Genomic DNA, 19,487 nt, shown 5'->3' with positions numbered 1-19,487 from the left:
TTTTTATGTTTGATATAATATGATAACATGGTTAGTATTTCAATCTAAATATGAATAGGCTTTGACACTTTTCTTTTTCCTAAAAAAAGTTTGTAGACCGATCATATTATTAATTCAATTCAATAATTACAATTTGATATAAGAGAATAAAAGAGAGAGAGAGAGAATAAAAACCCAAAGAACAAGTCACTTATTTGATTGGATTACGAGTCTTACAACAATAAAATTAGAGTTTCAAGCATGAACAAACACTCAAACACAATAAGAAAATAGAAGATAGAGCAATACTCTTGAAACAAGCCTCTCGCTTAGCCAATCATGACTGCATCGTAGATATAATAGCATGAGTTTTGAAAGAAAAGTTCTCAATAAAAGACAACCCCTAGATGGAGAATCCAGGCGATTTATCAAAATCCAGATGAGGACTTCATTTGAGCTACCTGTGAAACCAAGAAAAAGGAAACAACAAAGAAAGAGATAGCAAGAAAGAGAATGAAGCTAGATTTGTCGGTTACATTCACAAAACTGAGAATCCTATTCTCCAAAAGTTTAGATGAAAATCTAAAGGACTAGAATGCGATTCAAGCTCAGGCGATTGCAACTTATTTTGGTGGGCTATGACCAAGGCTGGTGAGATCCACAACAATCAACAGCCAGCGCAGATGCAACGATGTAGAAATATGGCAGGGAAGATCATATCCTCCGGCGTAGACGACGGCAAGAGGATATGGCGGCAATATGGATGAAGACGACACCAATTATAGTGGAAAGGTGAGAGCGGACAATGATATGGAGAAAGAGGGACCAAAGAGAGGGAGGAAATGAGAGGAGAGATGCTAATGCAAACTGTTGAAGGTGGTAGAAGAACCTTTATAGGAAGGGGAAGAACTCCAAACCATAGCAGAGCATTGCAAGAGCTGGCAAGAAAGTCCCTTTCCTCCGCCTAGCCGAAGGGATAGAGGAAGGGGAAGGACAAAAAAAAATGTCGATAATGACCAGCAAAAGAAAAACTTCCCCCCTCTACCTAATCTTAAGGCTAAGGGAGGGGGAGGGAGAAAATGCCGGTGACTACCGGAGAGGAAGGAGTTTGACTAAAGAGATGAAATAGGGAAGAAAATTGCCAAACCTTAGCAGAGAGCTGCTAGGGCCCCCATATTCGACACTTAATATATTATAATTAAATAAATTAATAAACTAGAGAGATATTATGTTGCAATAGAATGACCTAGAAAGAGATATTTGATTGGAATCAAATAAATTAAGGAGACAGATAATAAATTAGTTCAATAATTCTCTGAGTAGCTTATGATTTGGTATTGACTCTTTTGGTATTAAGTTTGGTAAGCGAATCAGATCGATAAATATTTAAGGAGGCTTAGTTTGGTCAAAAACTCCCAAACTAGTATTACATTCACAAATTTGCAACATCCAAAATACTTGCAAATCTTGATTAGCTTCTAAATCTCAAACAGATCCAAACTGTTTGGATTGTTTTTTTCTCAAGAAAAGCTCGTAGGCAATATATAGTAACTAAGTGTAACTGAAATGATGTGTAATAAGTGTTATCTAATCTAGAGATAAAATAGTAATTATGAGTTATTATTAAATTATTTTTTAAAAGTTGTATGAATTAAGACGAGAGGAAATGATGAATTACTGTACCAAAATAATCTAAACTATTATTTAGTTACTATATCGGAATAATGAAACTCATTCTAGATTTAGACTATTCCTATTCTAAATAAGTGAAGGGGCTAAGAGATGAGTAAAATGCCTAATAAGGCAGGACAATGACTTTATAACAGCGTCATGATCTCCGCATACATAGGCCTCTTTAGGTGAGTTTTTGGCCAAACTAGCCATGTTCCAATTTAATTTTACTAAAATAGACTACTTCTTAAACTTATTACCAAATATGGCATAATTTATTATAGCCCTAATGAAACCGTCGAACTAATCAATATTTTATCTCTAAGCAAAAATATTAATCAATTAAGCATTTTTGTCTTATCCTAAAGTGCTGAACTGATCAGCGTTTTATATGTATAAATCCTTTTAAATTAATCTTTCAGCGGTTAATGAAAAAATTACCTAGCGATAAAAATGCTGATTAGTTTAGCATTTTTGTTAGAGCTACGGTGAATTAGACCCTATTTGGTAATAAGTTTGAGATATAGTCTATTTCAATAAAAATAAATTAAAAAGAGGTCTAGTTTAGTAAAAACTCTCTTTGGGTTGTGTTGCTGGTTTAGAAAAAGGCTTAATCCGGCCCGAGTTTGGGTTGCATTGGGGCCGGATCCGGCATCGAATTCGCTCTCGAGTCTCTTCCTCAACCCAAGCAAGCGGGAGAAGAGGGGAATAGCTGAATAGGGGAATAGACTCCTCGAGAGTGGTAAAGAAGAGAGAGGTGGTGGAAGAAAACCCGTTTGTTATCACTCCCGGCGAGAGCAGTGAGGATGACCTCGTTGCAACGACGCCCGACTAGGCAATCGGATTACAACCGCTTCCCTCCGTCCACCCCAATCGTCATCGACAATGGCGGCTCCACCTTCCGTATCGGGTAAGCCTCGAAACCCTAACCCTAGTTCTTAAACCCTATTACTTCCAACATTGCACATCTCGATGGTTTTCTTGCTTCCCTTTCTCCCCTCTCGCAGGTGGGCGGGTGAGTCCGAACCCCGCGTCACCTTCCGCAACGTTGTGCAAAGGCCTCGTCATAGAGCTACGGGTACTGCTTTTTCCTTATTTTCTATCTTTTTCCGCGAATTCAGATCTTTTGTGTTGTTTAGAAGTAGATTGTTTTCGTTCATGTGTCAGGCTTGCGGTATTCGCAGTGATTAATGAAGCGAGCTTTGATGGAGCTCGAAATTATACTTGTTTTTTGGTGTATATTAGCAAGAGACATATAGAATTGGATAAATTTTAGGATAAGAATGATATGAGAGTGTAGACAAGTTCAAGGCGACTCTTCTTAACTGATTGTTGTACCTCAACCAATTTAAGTGTGTAATGCTGGTTTATGCAACTGACTAGTACAATCTGAGTCACACATTGAGGCAGGTATATATCAAGTTACTGTAATCCTTAGCTTTGTTTGATTCTCCCTAATCAAAGTTTGCATCTTTCCACCTCAGTTAAATTGCATATCAGCCAGGAAGACAAGTACCTATCCAAAAGTTCGTTAATTTTCATCTTCATTTAGATTATGGTCATGTCTATATGACTTTTTGATGATTACTACTAGGTTTCTTGGTTTCAAACTGCCAAAACAAGGTGGATAAGTCTGCCCATTAACTAGCGCTATAGCTTTGCTGATAAGTCTCTCTCTTGTCTGAATATTTATTTGGTTAGGAACTCTTCGCAAAACTTTTGGAGGGTTGAATTAAGTCGACATTCAGTTAAAGCATATTTGTTAATTCTTTGGTGCCTTCTTATATTTGGGTTTGGCTTCAATAGACTCCATGTTGTTTGGAGAAGTCTTGGATGATGATAATCGCATGCTTCAGTAGTTTTGTATTGGCATGTACATATGCATATGCTATTTGATATGGAGCAAGAAATAATAATGACACTACTGATTTGCTCTCATTATCTTTTTTTTTTTAGTTGTATGAAGTGATGTTCATATTCTTTATAATAAAAATTAATGATTTAGTGTACTATTTCTTTTTAAGGTGAAACATTGATAATAACTAATTAAAGATGGTCATAGTTTTTTGATTTGATAGATTTACAAATTACTTTCTTGGATGACAGGGGAAGTTGTTACTATTGTTGGGGATCATGATCCTGCTTTGATGAAATATTTTGATTGCACACGCTCATCTCCCCGTTCAGCATTTGATAACGATGTTGTCTATCAGTTTGAAATCATGGAATACGTATGTTTACTTACCTTACCAGCTAACTTGCTTGCAGCAATTGCTGAAATTTATATTTTGAGTATTTTGGTTGCACACATTCATCTTCCCCTTCAATCCATGATAACAAATCTGTCTATATTTTGAGATCATGTTATATCTAAGCTTGCTTACCTTATAGCTATATTTCTTGCATCAACAAGTGTTTCTATTAGATATTCTGCTTTGAGATTAATGATAAGATGAATGCTATTGCTAGACTTTTCTAAATTTAGGTTCATGCGATTCACTATAATCTACACCACAAAACTATATAAAATGTGAAACTTCTTTATCTGAGATCCTCAGCTTGTCACAAGAAGTTAAACTAATTGAACATTTAACTGGTATAGAAGAAATCATATACGTAAAAAGTAAGGGAGTAAAACAAGAGAGGTGGCCCTTACTTGAGTTAGAAAAGAACACTATTTTTCTTCCCGCTAGTCTTCTTCCTTTAGTCGAGAACAATATTTTTTTTCCATGGAGCCCTCCTCTTTTCTTCCCATCAAGCTCTTATATTTCCTCCTGCAAGCTCCTCCTACCTTTCTCCTCCATATTGCTCAACCCCAAGCCACCTTAAAAGATAAACTACCAAGGTCCTCTAGCCCAACCTTAAGGGGATGATGGCGGCACAAAAAAGGTCAATAGTGGTGAGGATAGAGTGGAGATAGGGGGTAGTGCTTCCTCCTTCCCACCCTCTAATTCCCTAGTTCTCTACCCCCTCTTGTGAAACCAAAATGTAAGTGAATAGCAGTTCATGCAATACTTCAAGATTGACTTCCATTCTTTTAGTGAAAGGTAATAAGACTTCCATAAAATGGTTGAAAAATAAGTATTCTTCCTTGAGCAAGGATGAATCTTCTTTTGTCTATTTAAAAAGGTAAATGAGAGATGTGAAGGGAGCGAGAGAAAGAAAATGAAATAATGGAGAGAAGGGCATTTTGGTCTTAGATAAACTATATGAGGGACACATAACCAAAGCCCGTCAATATAACTGATGGCAGACTAACGTAAAGGGGCCAATTAAATTGAATCGAAAGTTTATGTGGTACACTATAACGAAAAAAAGTTTAGTGAGTCTTCATGAAAGTAGGGTATAGTTTGAAGGATATAAATATAATTAATAATATTTTAAAAGGTTGCCGTGGGTGGCGGGCGGTCACCCTGCTGCCTAGCGCCAAGACGAAAGGTGAGCGATAAGGCGACAATCATTTTTAATGATGCATTAATTTGTAAAAGGTAAAATCAACAATCATTTAATCAGTAATCGATGATTAACTGTTTAATTAATTGGTGGAAAGTAGGGGAAAAAATGCAAGATAGTGGAAAAAATTTAGTAATCTTAATTCACAGTCTAATTAGCATTAAGCAATTAATTCCTCTAGCTGCCTAAACGAGACTGAGAGAGAGTGAGAAGTGGGGCCGTCAATGGAAAGAAGTAGGATTGTGGGAGAGACTAAGACAGTGAAAGAGAGTGGGAGATAGAGAGAAAAAAACTAGTGGCCATATCGTTGCTTGCCACTGTCAATCGTCGTTGGTCGTCCACAATTGGTCGTCGCTGTCCACAATAACTGGCCGCCGCTAACCGTCGCCTTAGCCGGCTAGTTGTTGGTTGTCGCTCGCTACTGCCGGAGAAGACGACCGAAATTCAAAAGAGTTGCTTGGGTTTATGGTTTTGCTGGTTTGATTGATTGATTGATTGATTGAGAGAGAGAGAGAGAGAGGGAGGGAGAGAGAGAGAGTGGCAATGGTGGCCCACTCGGCTTGCTAGACTGCATTTTAGTGCCCAACTAGCATTTTAGCGCTTAGGCGGCCGTCCAATGCGGTATGCCGCCTTCTCACAGCGCCAAACATGATGGCGGGGCGGGCGGTGTGCAGCCAGGAATGCCTTTAAAAGTATTGGTAACTAACCCTTTATAATTTTCTAATTTTCTAATTTTTAAGAATTTTCCTTAATTTTAAAATTATTTTTCATTTTTCCAAGCAGCTAATCCTAATTTTGATATTTGGAATCTTGGTTAAGTTTCTACATATTTGAAAGACCTTCAAACTAAGTAAGTTTAGTTTAACAGAACTTTAAAGGGTGTTGCTACATTGTAATACTTGATGTTGTTTATGCGAACTTCAATTTGAGACAATTTTAAAATTATAACAATTGCTCTTTTCATTGTTTTAAAATGTTCATTAAGATGTCAAAGATTTAATGCGAAACGTGTAGTTCATCTCTTTTAAAATGTCTACTAGAAGGGACTTTAGAATTTGTCATGTTCGAAGACAACTGAGTGGTAATTCTTTTAAGGTGGACTTTTATGTGATCTGACTAGGGAAAAGTGCTAGTATTTACAGACAATAATTGCATAGTTGTTTTTACTTTATAGGAACAAAACAGAGCTCAATTTGAACATATTCTCCTTCCTAAGATAAAGAGAGTATGCTTATTGCTTGTGTTTTACTTACATAGCATGCAGTTCAGATCATGGAAATGGAAAAAGCTGCATTACCTTTAGTAGACCTATCATTTTAGTTTTTTGAAATTAAAACTTATTTAAATGTCTTAATTCTTAAAAGGTTGTAGGTGCTAGATAGGCCAACACAGGGCTACTTTAATCTCTAGGTGCTAGACGGCAAGGTTCCAAGTATCGGAATCGGGATCGGGATCAACCGTCTAAATTATACGTATCGGCGGTATCGGCAGTATCGGCGGTATCGGCGGTATCGGCCGTCCGTATCGGCGGTATCGACGGTATCGGCCGTCCGTATCGGCCTGTATTTTAAAATAATTTTTAAAATACAGATAAATTCTTAATTTTTTAGAAAAATAATAATAAGATATAAATATAAATTATTCATATATAAAGTCTAAAAACTAAAAAATAAATACTATTTTCTCAATTTCTATTTCTCTCCCTTTCTACTGCTCATACTCTCTCCCACACAAATTAAAAAAAATTCTTACCTTCTCTCCACTAATTCTCTTTTTTATCAAACTCGCTCTCCTACTAACTCTCTATCTTAAAAACTCTCCTCCCTCACCGACTGCCACCTCTTTCCCTCTTTAACATAGTTTTTTAATTTTTATTTTCTCTCCATGTCTCTCTCTCTCTCTCTCTCCTCTCTTCTTCCCTCTCCTTCTTACTACCGCAACCCACAAACTCTATCTCTTTTTCTCTCTCTTTCCCTCTATCTCTCTCTCTTTCTTTCTCTTTCCCTCTCTCTTTTCCTCCCTCTCTTTCCCTTTCTTTCTCTCTCTCTCTTTCCCCTTTCTTTCTCTCTTACCCATGCTCATCTCGGACGGGATCGGCTGATCCCAACCCGAAACGAATCGGGTATCAGCCGATCCGACCGATACCCGACCGAAACCAATCAATAGACGGGTGAGCCGATCGGGTATCAGCCGATCGGCTGAAACTACGAACCATGCTAGACGGGTGACTAGGTGGCTAGAAATCAACAAGGTTAAAAGATGAACAAATAAAAGTAATAGATAAAGCAAAAGGTTTAGTGAATAATATCAATAAAGCATTTCTTCTAAGAACCAAGTAAGCCATCATAATCCATGAATCAAGAATAGCTGTAATGTATTTGAATTTCAAAGACAACTTATATAGTCTATACTATAATATGATAATAGAGCTTGCGACGGTACCTAGGTAGGACCTAAGAGAGCCAAGGCATACTCAATCTAATGAGGGACCTTGGGAGCTTGTCCTATAAGGTAGTCATTTTTTGAAAGTAGGACTTGTGTAAAAAGAGGATGATACTGACAACAAGAAATCTTTTGGTATGGAACTATATTATTTTATCATTCTTAAAAGTATGATGTGCATTGTTAGGTCGTTACATAACAACTTAATCTTCGGGTCAATTGGTTTCTTGCATATTATGTGAGCATGGATGTTTTAAGTTGAACCTTTATCTAACCCAATTTAATATTTATTTTCTACGATTTATTTTTGTGCGGTGTGGAAGGCCACACACTTTACTATTTTTCATCTATTCTTATGCTAGTAAATAAGGGCAACATGTGAGAGTCGTCATAAAAGTATGATATAATGAACATTACCTAACATCTTAAGCCTTTTGGTCAACTAGTTGTTTAACAATTAATTTTACTATTATCATTAGTTAACTCACTAACTACTCTAAAAGTTTAAGCTGTTAGAGAACGATGATTTTTATATTTTATATTCTAACACTTCCTCTCACTTTTGTGTTCACATTTTGATGAGCATAAGAAGTGAATTAATGGGTGGAATTTATATTTTTGAGCAAAGATGGGTATGACCGGATTTAAACCCACGACCTTTGACTTTGATATCAAGTCAACTCACCAACTATTTTAAAAGCATAAGCTATTAGAGAATAATGGTTTTATATTTTGTATTCTAACATCATTATAACCTTTGCTTAAGAGCTAGAGCTTAATAGAATGGTAAGGTTTGAGAAAAATTAACATATTATAATATTATATTGACTTGTGACTTTGACCCTATAGGAACCTCCCCTATAGTAAATGATTTTGGATTTCCGATTAAGGGACTTAGTCATAAGCAAAACTAGTTTATGTGTTGAGAAATTTTTTATGTACCTTCTCCATTGCCGCTTTGACTGGTGGAATTAAAAGTCACTCCAAAAGGTCCTAGATGTGGGTGTAGTCTAAATGAGCGAGAGACGTAATAGAGAGAATGAAGCTTAATCCTGCTTGGAATTATAATATTTCTCACCAAAAATAATTAATTTATTGTTTGTCATGAATAGTTTGATTCCAATCATCACATAATTTTGTATATACTAGCTAACCGTTGCTCCACATTACGAAGATTTAGATCTAAGAGTGTTCTGTTAGAATCACTCAACCTTGTGGTGGTTTTTTGATGAATAAAGACCCAGCACAATTTTATGTTAATTAATCCTTATTCTTAATGTGATTCACTACATTAGTGGCAAACTGGCAACTGTTCTTATCATTTCTCTTCTATATTTTGTTATTGTATTTTCTTGTCCAACTTTCCTCTGTTATTATTCTACTTCTGAGCTCTGAACTGTATCCAGCTTATCTTTTAGGTTCTTGACTATGCTTTTGATCTTCTGGGTGCTGGTTCTTCAAAGGTAATTTGTTGTTTCTATTACATCTGTTAATTCCGTAAAAAGTGGTTTCACTTTTGTTTTCTATTATTCAGATTTACGTGTTCAATAGCTGTATGTACTTGTATATTTTGTTTGCTGTATTTGTGGTTATAATTGGACAAATTACTGTTTTGGGTTCATAAACTTATATGATGCCTTATGTAGTGTATGCTGTTACTGAAATAAGGAATATCTTGTTTCAGGTCACTTCTGAAATCCATAACATTTCCTATGTGGTTTTGTTTTTGCCACAGATGAGTACTATGTTTGTTCAATCACATATGGAATCCTAGATTTCTATAGGAACAATATGAAACTAAAGAATTTTGCGTTCCTACTCGACATGCTACCATGTTGACCTTTTCCACCTCTAATTTATATTGTGGAAACCTGATTTTCCTGCAAAATCCATGTTTTGGATCCTTTTACTTCTCCATCAGTTGAGAAATAACAGTTGGATCCTTTTACTTCACCAGCGGTTGAGAATCTGGGATGCTTCTACTTTAAATCATCAGATCTTGATGTCAAAATCATTGCATGCCTACTTTTCGTCTTCCATGTTCGGGTTTTAGTTTCAACTAAAAATGAAATTAGATTGTTGATTGTGAAAAATGAGGTGTTTATTCAGTTCTGATATTATATATCTGTATATATGAACCATTATTATTATTCGGGGATAGACTACAAACTCTTTTTTAAACTTTTGTAACACATTTGTAGCCATTGAGTCACATTGGAATTTGAAAGACCCAATCTCGAGGGGGGAAAAAGCTTAAGAGTAAAGAGTGCTTTCTCTCCACCATGGAATTAGCGATTTTACAACCCAAGGCACGACTAATGGCTCAAAATAGGTTAAAACTTTTTTCCAAAGTTTTAATGTAAAGTTTGTAGTCCAAATTTTTTTGTATGTATATATATATAGAATATCCATAGGTTCTACTCAAGAAAAATAATCTGTAGGCTGAAAGTCCAAATATTTAAGGTTGGCATGTTGGATTCTTCTCAAATCTTGACAATTCAGATCTATTATACATGTATATGTAAGTCAAACATTTCAATTTTCTTTTCTTATGATGTGCTTGACTGCTGGAGATTACAAATTACTTGTAGACTAATATACATCTCTTTTTGCTAGACATGATGTCACCAAGATTTTTGATGTTTCTTCAAGATTCAAAAATGTAATTCACCTTAATTTATTATTGATTCCACTGCAATGACTCATCATTTTTTGCTCTGAAGTGTAGTAGTTATAAATATCCTTGGACGACATTCCCTAATCTAACAAACTTGTGGTTGTACTTTTTTTTTAAAGTCGAGCAATACTATTCATGTATTAAGGAGCCTTCCGCATATTGGTTGTGCTAAAAGATCAATGCGGTTTTATGATTACATAGAAATGTAAATATTTTAAATCCTAACTACTGTGAAAGTCCACTAGGTAATATAATTTTAATTAAATATATTTTATCATCATGTACTTATGTCCAAAATTACTTTATCTCATTGTATTTTAAAAAGTCTCAAACTGGTCTCTATACTTATGACTAAAGTGAAACATTTAGCTTTTCTATCAACTTAACTTGAGTGCTATAGTTGTTTTGATCATTTAACAATATTATCTCAAAAACCTGCATATCTTGTCTAACAAACATGATGAGATATTTTAGTCATCTTAGTGCTATTTAATTAAATTTAATAAAAAAATTAACAGTTTCACTTTAATTATAAGTAAAAGGATTGGTTTTAGATTTTTTAAAGTACATAAAGATAAAAATAATTTTGGGCATAAGTTAGGGTGGTAAAATATATGTAACTCAGTAATTTTTCATTCCCACATTCAAGTTGGTGTTTTAGGTATCATATTATCGACATGTCTAAAGTCATATATGTTATACCTAAATATATTTTATAAAATATACCTAACTATATTTTATATATATTTAGGTATCATATGTTTTAGGTAACTGTGAAAATCATTCATATGCTGAATTTGATTTTTTGATAAAAGCCCATAGGGTTGAACATATCATATATTTCTTTTTTCCTCATTTAATGGCTTTATTTATTTGGGTGAAATTATGTCTTTTTATATGTGAATATTGAGGCAGAACAGGTGGATCATCCTATTCTTATGACAGAGAGCATATGCAACCCAGTTTCCTCTCGTGCTAAAATGGCAGAACTTCTTTTCGAGACCTATGGTGTACCCTCTATAGGTAAATCAAGTTATTGTAATCTTTTTTGTGTTTTTATACTGTGTCATCTATGTCTATCCTTGGTAATAGCTTGCCACTTTCCCTTTTCAATGCATGATATATTGGATGTTATTCTAATCTTGTTACTCTGAACCTGGATTCAGCTTTTGGTGTTGATGCTGCATTTAGCTACAAGTATAATCAACAACTTGGAATTTGCGGAGAAGATGGCCTAACTGTATGTGCGGGACTGACAACATGCCATGTTATACCAGTAAGTTACTTACCCAGAGATATTCTTCTTCCAGCCTTGAACAAGCACAAAACTTGTCTGTTGTATGCCACCCTCCTTGCAATCATCTTGGTTCAATATTCCTACCTATAAGGCTGACTATTAGTGCGGTTACTTTAAGAAGATCTAGAGCACTTGTACTGGAAGAAATAAACAGGAACACTATATTGGTTGCTCATTAATAAAATGATAAAATTATGTAAGGCCTCAAATGAATGTGCTTCATTATTATTTAGAACTCGTATAAGTCAGATATACTTTGGTAATTTACATGCAACTGTTTCAAGATATTTTGATAAATGAAATGCGAGTTCTTCCAAGAATAAGGATCAGGTTATCTGGGAAGCCACTTGAAAATTAATTATCGTTTTTGTTTTCGCTCTTTAAATGCTGCCCAGATAATCAGTTTTTAGTATCCAACTTGTACCTATATGGTTGTGCACTAAAAAAGTTGTGGGTTGCAAATTCTCTAGTTGAAGAATTTTTTATGAAGTACAAAAATCAACTAGCAACATCAATTCATCACAAGAGGAACATGGAATCAACTGTTAACTCACCAACTGTTCTAAAAACTTAATTTATTAGATAATGGTGGTTTTTATATTTTGTAATCTAGCACTTCCCCTTATTTTCGGGTTGAGGCGTGTTGATGGGCCTAATAAGTGTATTTGATTTAAATAAGTGGATATTTTTATATTTTAAATAATATATGGGTCTGACAAGATTTGAATTCAAGACCTCTACTTTGATATTATGTTAACTCATTGACTGTTCTAAAAGCGTAAGCTAATAGAGAATGGTGGATTTTATATTTTATAGTCTAACATCAAGAAAAACAACAAAAACATCCTTGCTGATCAAACACAGGATAATAAGTAAAATGTGTTTAATGGAGTAATATTACTGACAAATTCGTAAGTTTTTGGTTGAAGTAAATCATATGAAGATTCAATCTTTGACTCAGTATCTCAAGAACAAGATATGAGCAACGGAAGCATATGACAGAGTGGTCTAGGTAGGTCTCAAGTATTTGGTTCATTAGTTTTCTTTTGTTGAATTATTCTCTTGATGCGGAATCTTAACAGGCAAGTTAGGATCTTTAGGGGAAAAAATAAAAAAATGGTTGCTAGGCTAAGATATGCATTTGTAGATTTTGGATGATTAACTTTTCAGATGGTGCTAGTTTATGTTCTCTTCTCCTCTCTCTAATCTATCTTTCTAGGTCGAATATTCTTCTCTCCTCTCTCTACTCTTCACTACCTGATAACCACCATCATGTAGTAGGGTTCTTATCTTCCCTACATCAACAAGTTGTATGTAAATAACTGGAGATTTGGAAATTTATGGGACTTTTGGAAACTGTTCTGGGCCTCCTGACACAAGTCAAATCTTTTGGTGTGTTTGTGCAAATCTCAAAGTTGTGTTAGCATAAAAAAGGAAGATAACAAAACAATAACTCCACTTTGCCTTTTGCTCTCTCTCTCTCTCTCTCTCTCTCTCTCTCTCTCTCTCTCTCTCTCTCTCTCTATCAGTTTCTCATTTAGGGTCTTTTCTTTATGCTCCTAGCGTTCTCTGCTATCCAGGGCGACATGAAGGACTTCCATTGCTAAGACTGGATCAGTTCATTCCTCTTTACAAACAAAATATTAAGCAAAACAGAAATATCCGTGTTAAAGTTTTGCATTAAATGCATTGAAGTTTCTGATTGCAATATACTTCCTTGGATAGAATAGAGAAATGACGAGATGGCTGACATGAGTTCCGAATTTAGATTTCCCAGAAACTATTTGATCTTTTAACATAAGATGGTCTTCCCAAGTCAACAAACAAAGAAATATGGCCTCCATAATGCAGCAAACAAACTGAAGATCTACTGCAAAAGATGATCTCATCTCTAGATAGCATAATTACTCACTGAGTGGTACTCAAAAAGATTGAAAGGAGGGGTGGTCTAGTTGCTTTTTTTTTGACTAGATCTTTTGATGCCCTTGTGCAAAGATGATGGGTGCAGATCAGAATGGAGCCGATGTCCACAAGAGAGGTGTGGTGAAGAACGTTTGATTTGCTAGTGGTAGGCTTCCTTTGCTTGATGATGTCTTGGGTCTCTGGGTCTGCCGACAATGGGCTGTTACAAAGACTATCTTTCCTAAAGGTTGAAGATTTTTGGACACAGAAGAAGCGCAGTTTAAGTTTTACAGAAAAATAAACCTCAAATTACGGGATTTTCCATTACTCTATTCCATATGGATAAATGGCATTAAGTTTATCTTAATCTGGGATATACCTTGATAATTTTAGAGAAAGGTGCATTTGCAAGTAGCGATAAGTGATAACACAGGGTTCACACTGTGAAGTTGATAAAATGTAGGCTGTCATTTTCCAACTTCTTTTTTAATTAAAAACTACACCGAATGGTTTGTAGTGTCTTTCATGCTTGAATCAACCACCTGCCTTCATGCACAATGGTATGCCTGCAAATGTGCATGATCTTTGTATCTGCTCTCCGAATTTTATTCTTTCCGTTTTATAATGAAGTGTATAACTCTTAATTAGGATCTAACTATTTTATCTTTTAGTTTGTAAAAGGAGAGCCTGTATATGATGCATGCTGCAGAACTAATGTTGGCGGATATCATATTACTGACTTTCTGAAGCAGCTTCTATCCCTTAAGTACCCATATCACATGTATGTAGCGCTACTTTTTGTTGATTACATTTTATCTTCTTTCTTGATCATCTTGCAAGTCTATGTCTAAATTTAATTTTTCATAGGTCAAGCATTACATGGGAAAAGGCTGAAGAGCTGAAGATGGAACACTGTTATATAGCTCTGGATTACATGTCAGAATTGCAAATATTTCAAGTGCGCAGCTTTATTCTCTTTGCGCATCTTTGTTGCTGCATATATTTTTAAAGGAATAATGCCAATATTTTCTACATAAAAATCAATGCACTTTGTAGGATGATTTGTTGCCAACATTTTTACTGTGTGCATGTACTGAGATTGGAAAAAGTATATTCTTAATTTCATGTTACTATAACTTGTTTGTTTATAAGGGCATTTCTCGATGTAAATTTGTGTTTTGAAAATAAAGAAGGCCAACTACCAAGTTTCCTGTTTTATTTACAAGCATCCGTGTCACGAGTGTATGGAAGGATTGCCGTAGAATAACAGATTATTATGCCAGATTGGTGTCGACATGGGTAAGCATGGATTCACCTGCTTGCTCCTGTAGGATAGAAAGCTAGTAGATTAAAATAGGCATTTCAAAGTAGCATGGAGCAGCACATTTCTTAGTTTGAGAGAGTTCACAGAAGAGTTTTATGACAAGCGTTAAAGTAAATGGTGTTTCAGAAGCAAGTTCAGTCACGGAGTCTACTTATGATCTATTTCATAGGTTCATTCAGGTATCTTGTCCATGAGATTTTGTAGTGCAAATGTGGGAGGTCACAGTCTTTAGTAAATGACGCAACAGTCAGGAACAAGAGCTGGCTAACTTGATTGAAAAAGCAATAAATTGATAATCCACTTTTAGTGAGAGATTACCAAATAAGGCTTATTGGTCTTCAATTATGGTTTAACCTTCTAAACCAAAAGCACAGAAAACAGTCAGGAATTCTGCAACTGCATTTTTTGACATTCATTTGCAAAATGTTTTTTGAAAAGGATATTAGCATTCTTTCCTACTGACTTTTATAGTACCTCTTCAATTGTGGTTTCAAGTATAACTGTTAAGGTGAGTTAGTTCTTTTGTCTTTGATTCGTTTTTAACCATAATTGGTCTTTTTCACAGTTTGTTCACTCTTTCCCTGTTTTCATCATTGAAATCTTGCCTTTCATTGTCTTATCTCTTTATTTCGAGCAGAAATAGAATTGCCCAAATTTTTTCTTCCGTTTCAGATTCCACAGGGGGCTTTTTCTTCTTTCCATTGTGATTTTCATCAAAAATTAATTGAAAACAGGCGTGAGTTAATGTTCAAAATTTATCCTGTTCCCATAAATAATGAGGTCTAGTCAAGCTGTCCTTTAAAGTTATCATCCTTAGCTGATATCAGTTACTGACTGAAATCTCCTCATTTTGCCTACCTGTTTCATGTGCTTATAAAATATTGTGTTGGCCCAAAAGTTACTGGTGTTACATGACCTTCAATGAGCAACTCTCTTCCAGATTTCCAGTTAAGTTCTGGATATAACCTCTGGAACAATTATATTTCTCCTTGTTCTGTTTTTAAAAATTATTTGTTGGGTTTCCTCTTATCCAAGTTCATTTTTATCTTTTTCACTTTGCCTATTTGTCCTAGTAAAAAACTCATCAATGCTGTTTTTCCTTCTTTTTTTTGTGCATGCACTGACATGTTTGAGGTAGCAGTAGAAAAACTGCTTCCATTTGCATTTAGTGGCTTACACAAGAGAATACCCAAGTTAGTGGATCATATGGTGGAGATGTCTTCTTTTTATTTAAGATCCGTTTGATTTCATGTTTGGAATTCAGGGTCTTGGGATGAAAACTAGATTTATGCTGAGACTTTGATGCATATTGGACTTTACCATTCTCATCACTTATTTGACAATGTCAAATATCTTTGCAGAAAGATAAGGAAGAAGCGAAAGAAAAGACTAGGTGTTGGCAGCTACCATGGGTTGCTCCTCCTCAAGAAGAGGCACCATCTCAAGAAGAACTTGCAAGAAAGGCAGCTTTGAAGGAAAAACAGGGTCAACGGCTGAGAGAGATGGCTGCATCCAAGAGATCTCTTAGAATTTCGGAGCTCGAAAATGAGCTACGTGGTTTGGAAGATCTACTACAGCAGCTAGAAGAAGTGGAAGAACCTGACTTCTCAGCTCTCCTGGCCAAAACTGGGTATCTCTCCTTGCAAGAACTTGAATCTGCTCTTTTAAGAGTAACTCAATCCTTGCGTAAAGCAAAAGGTGAGCCAAATGGTACTGAGGAGAAGTTAGATGCTTCATTGGCAGAGAAATATCCACTTGCCTCTGTTCCTGATGACATGTTGACACCAGAGCAGGTGTACTAGTTTTTCTCTCTATTTTCCAATCACCTATTGTTCTTTGGCTTTTAACTTCTTTCCGAACATACTGGTTAAATGTGGGAGCCAGTTCCATATTGATGAAATCAGAGATATTTGGTTCCTGTCTATCTTTTCTGTTGACATGGCAAGCTTTTCATTCATCAGGTAAAAGAAAAGAGGAAGCAGATTTTTCTTAAGACCACAACCGAGGGCCGGTTGCGCGCGAAGAAAAAACGCTTTGAAGAAGAAACTATGAGGGAGATGCAAAATCAACAAGATGAAGAAAAACGCTTGTATGCTGTCCTATGTCTCAAGTGAAAATGCAGATGTGATGCTTGTTACATTTTCTTGCCAATTTACAAATGCATTGAAATTTTCAATGGTTGGATAAAATTTCCGCACACTCTACGAAAATAGTATTTATTTGTACCATAGGTTTTGACCTCTCATTAAGTATCCTAATTTTCAGAAGTATTCAAATTTGCTTCCATTTGTTAGACTCACAATTAATCCATCTCTTGTATGGATGCAAAAAACTGGCATGTATACCACAGTTTCTGATTGTCTAGAGATTTTTTTTAACCTTTTCCACTGCAATCTGATACTTTGTGCAAGCGGTTTTTTATTTTTTCAGTCTTTCAATCTGAAAAGGGTGTTCTTAGTTATGATAGCTTATAATATCACATAAATTACAGTAGACCAAGCTATTCTTACTCTTTTGGTTTAGTCAAGAAACAGGCTCTGTTAAATTATTGTATCTTTTATTAGGAAAAGAAAAGGCCTAGCATGTCATTCACCATGCACTTTATGTCTGCTAGTATATTTTGACACCTAAAATCTAATTATAAATTTTAAGTGATTAAACTTGGTCTTAATATCTTGTAGTACTTGGAAAACTGGGACTAGATGCCAATGCTCTATTATTGTGGTAGGTAAAGAAATGAAGGTTATTGTTCTCTGTTATATTGTGTCCATGACCAAAATTTTTAGATTTCGTAAGTCTAGGAACATCAATTCTGGTTCTGGCACTTCTGTAATTCTGTGGCTTCTCACTTCTGCAGGATTGGTTTTTCAGCTTTGCACAGTAATTGCTCAAAATGTTGGCATGTTATTAGCATTAGATCCATATTAGTTTATATTCATAACCATATTGAGTGCTGCTTCTCTGATTATGCTCTATCTAAATGCAGGGAAAACCCAGAGCTGTACCTTGAAGAGCTCCGAGCTAAATATAAAGAACTCTCTGAGAAAGTTGAGCAGAAGCAGCGGCTGAAAACAAACGGCACCCGTACGAATGGTAATCACAATTCGTCAGGTGGTGTGGGGCGCGGTGAACGTCTAAATGCAGCTCAAAGGGAAAGAATGCGCCTTCTGACAACTGCAGCATTTGATCGAGGAAAAGGTGAGGATACATTTGGGGCACGAGATGAAGATTGGCAACTCTATAAACTGATGAGCAAAGACAATGATGATGATGACAACGGGCAAGATGATGATGAAGCTGAACTAGCTCGTGTGTCATCTAAGCTCCAGGTCAGTTTCCTGCTACTGCTTGCTTATGCATGTTAAGTGTTAACTAGAAAAAAGTAGAGCTTGTATTACCTAAAAGCATGCACCAGTCAGAAACTTGTTTTAATTACTGTAAAATTATGTCCCTGCATCTTGACAATTTTAGTTACGCATATTTGGATGCTAATCTTACTGCTAGCAAGTTATTCGTCTTGAGATTCTAAGCATGCCTATCGCGACCTTGATCTGATAACTTGAATCTCATGGATCTTTTTAATTCTTGAGACATTTTCTTTCCCCTGCATGTAATGTAAATACATGAACTATAGATTTAGTTTGTTTGAGCATCCTGATGTGCTGATAACTTGCATCTCATGAATCTTTTTGTTTCTTGAGATTTTCTTTCCCCTGCATGGTAATGTAAATATTTGAACTATATATTTAGTTAGTTTGAGCATCCTGATGTGATGTTGCATTACGTTCTGCTAAGCTGCATTATGATGCAATCATGCAATACCCGCTTCCAACAGTGAAGCTGCAATACTGTAGCGGGACTTGCTCTGTTTAATAGTCACTCTTTGCTGCAACAATGTAGCAGGACTTACTCTGTTCAACAGTCACACTCTTTAACCTTGCTGATCGTGCTTTTATACAAGATCTTTTGATGTTTTGTGCAGGACATAGATCCTACTTTTGTGGCTAAACCTGATACCATCCAGCTACAAGGAACTCCAGAGCTTCTTCGTTTCCGCCCTTCAACTGCAGAAGACTATCAGATCATTATTGGGGTGGAACGCTTTCGTTGTCCCGAAATACTATTTCAGCCTGGCATGGTTGGAGTTGATCAAGCTGGCCTGGATGAGATGACTGGAGTCTCGCTTAGGAGGTTATCGAGTGTTGATGATTCAATCAGGGACCGCATCAGTAATTCCGTTCTTGTGACTGGGGGGAGCTCTCTCTTCCCTGGTTTGGTGCCTCGCTTGGAAGCTGGAATCCGGCAAGTCCGTCCATATCTTTCCCCTTTAAAAGTGGTGAGAGCATCAGATCCAATCTTAGATGCATGGAGAGGTGCCGCTGCTTATGCCACTTCTTTACAATTCCCTACTCAAACTTTCAGCATGCAAGATTATTACGAGAAAGGTGAAAACTGGCTTAGTAGATACAATATAGTGTACACATTATGATGGTAACCAGCATGGTAAATATTTTTACCGTGATATGATGCAAGATTATAAAGTTTGCATAATTTATGATGCAAGATTTAAAGTTTGCATGCATATGGCCACGCTTGTATTATTAGCATTTTGCGGTCTTTAGTCTTTATATCTGTATTCAATTATTCAGGTGGAAAATTTTCTCCTTGTCGATCAACTTTCAGTTAGTAGAGTTTTATGTGGGGAAAAAAATTAGGGGTGTGAAATTATAGTCGTTGTCTTT

The 19,487-nt window shown here is 35.8% G+C and overlaps 1 protein-coding gene across 3 annotated transcripts; it reads left to right on the top strand.

The window, feature by feature from the left end:
• The first annotated feature begins 2,283 nt into the window (after positions 1–2,283).
• Positions 2,284–19,402, top strand: LOC140788032 (actin-related protein 5). 3 transcript variants are annotated; one of them, XM_073137126.1, is made up of 12 exons: positions 2,284–2,560; positions 2,658–2,728; positions 3,757–3,881; positions 8,964–9,008; positions 11,143–11,245; positions 11,389–11,498; positions 14,093–14,202; positions 14,289–14,379; positions 16,107–16,538; positions 16,707–16,834; positions 17,732–18,074; positions 18,728–19,402. In XM_073137126.1, exons 1-12 carry the CDS (start codon positions 2,457–2,459, stop codon positions 19,232–19,234), a joined length of 2,169 nt encoding a protein of 722 aa, XP_072993227.1. In that variant the 5' UTR covers positions 2,284–2,456; the 3' UTR covers positions 19,235–19,402. The 3 variants fall into 3 exon arrangements, with proteins under 3 accessions (XP_072993227.1, XP_072993243.1, XP_072993235.1); XM_073137142.1 differs by having other exon boundaries at positions 2,313–2,560; positions 11,168–11,245; XM_073137134.1 differs by having other exon boundaries at positions 2,361–2,560; positions 11,138–11,245.
• Positions 19,403–19,487: the final 85 nt, after the last annotated feature.

The sequence above is a fragment of the Typha latifolia genome, chromosome 1, assembly GCF_019914945.1.
Source record: "Typha latifolia isolate L0001 chromosome 1, TyphaL0001v2, whole genome shotgun sequence".
NCBI classification, from domain to species: domain Eukaryota; kingdom Viridiplantae; phylum Streptophyta; class Magnoliopsida; order Poales; family Typhaceae; genus Typha; species Typha latifolia.
This window is presented reverse-complemented; position numbering and strand designations above follow the sequence as displayed.

Excerpts from the sequence above, each read along its gene's own strand:
- LOC140788032 (XM_073137126.1), top strand. The coding sequence starts at position 2,457 with ATGACCTCGTTGCAACGACGCCCGACTAGGCAATCGGATTACAACCGC. Across the intron at positions 3,882-8,963 it reads AGTTTGAAATCATGGAATAC|GTTCTTGACTATGCTTTTGA; the intron begins GTATGTTTACTT and ends CTTATCTTTTAG. Across the intron at positions 14,380-16,106 it reads CAGAATTGCAAATATTTCAA|AAAGATAAGGAAGAAGCGAA; the intron begins GTGCGCAGCTTT and ends ATATCTTTGCAG.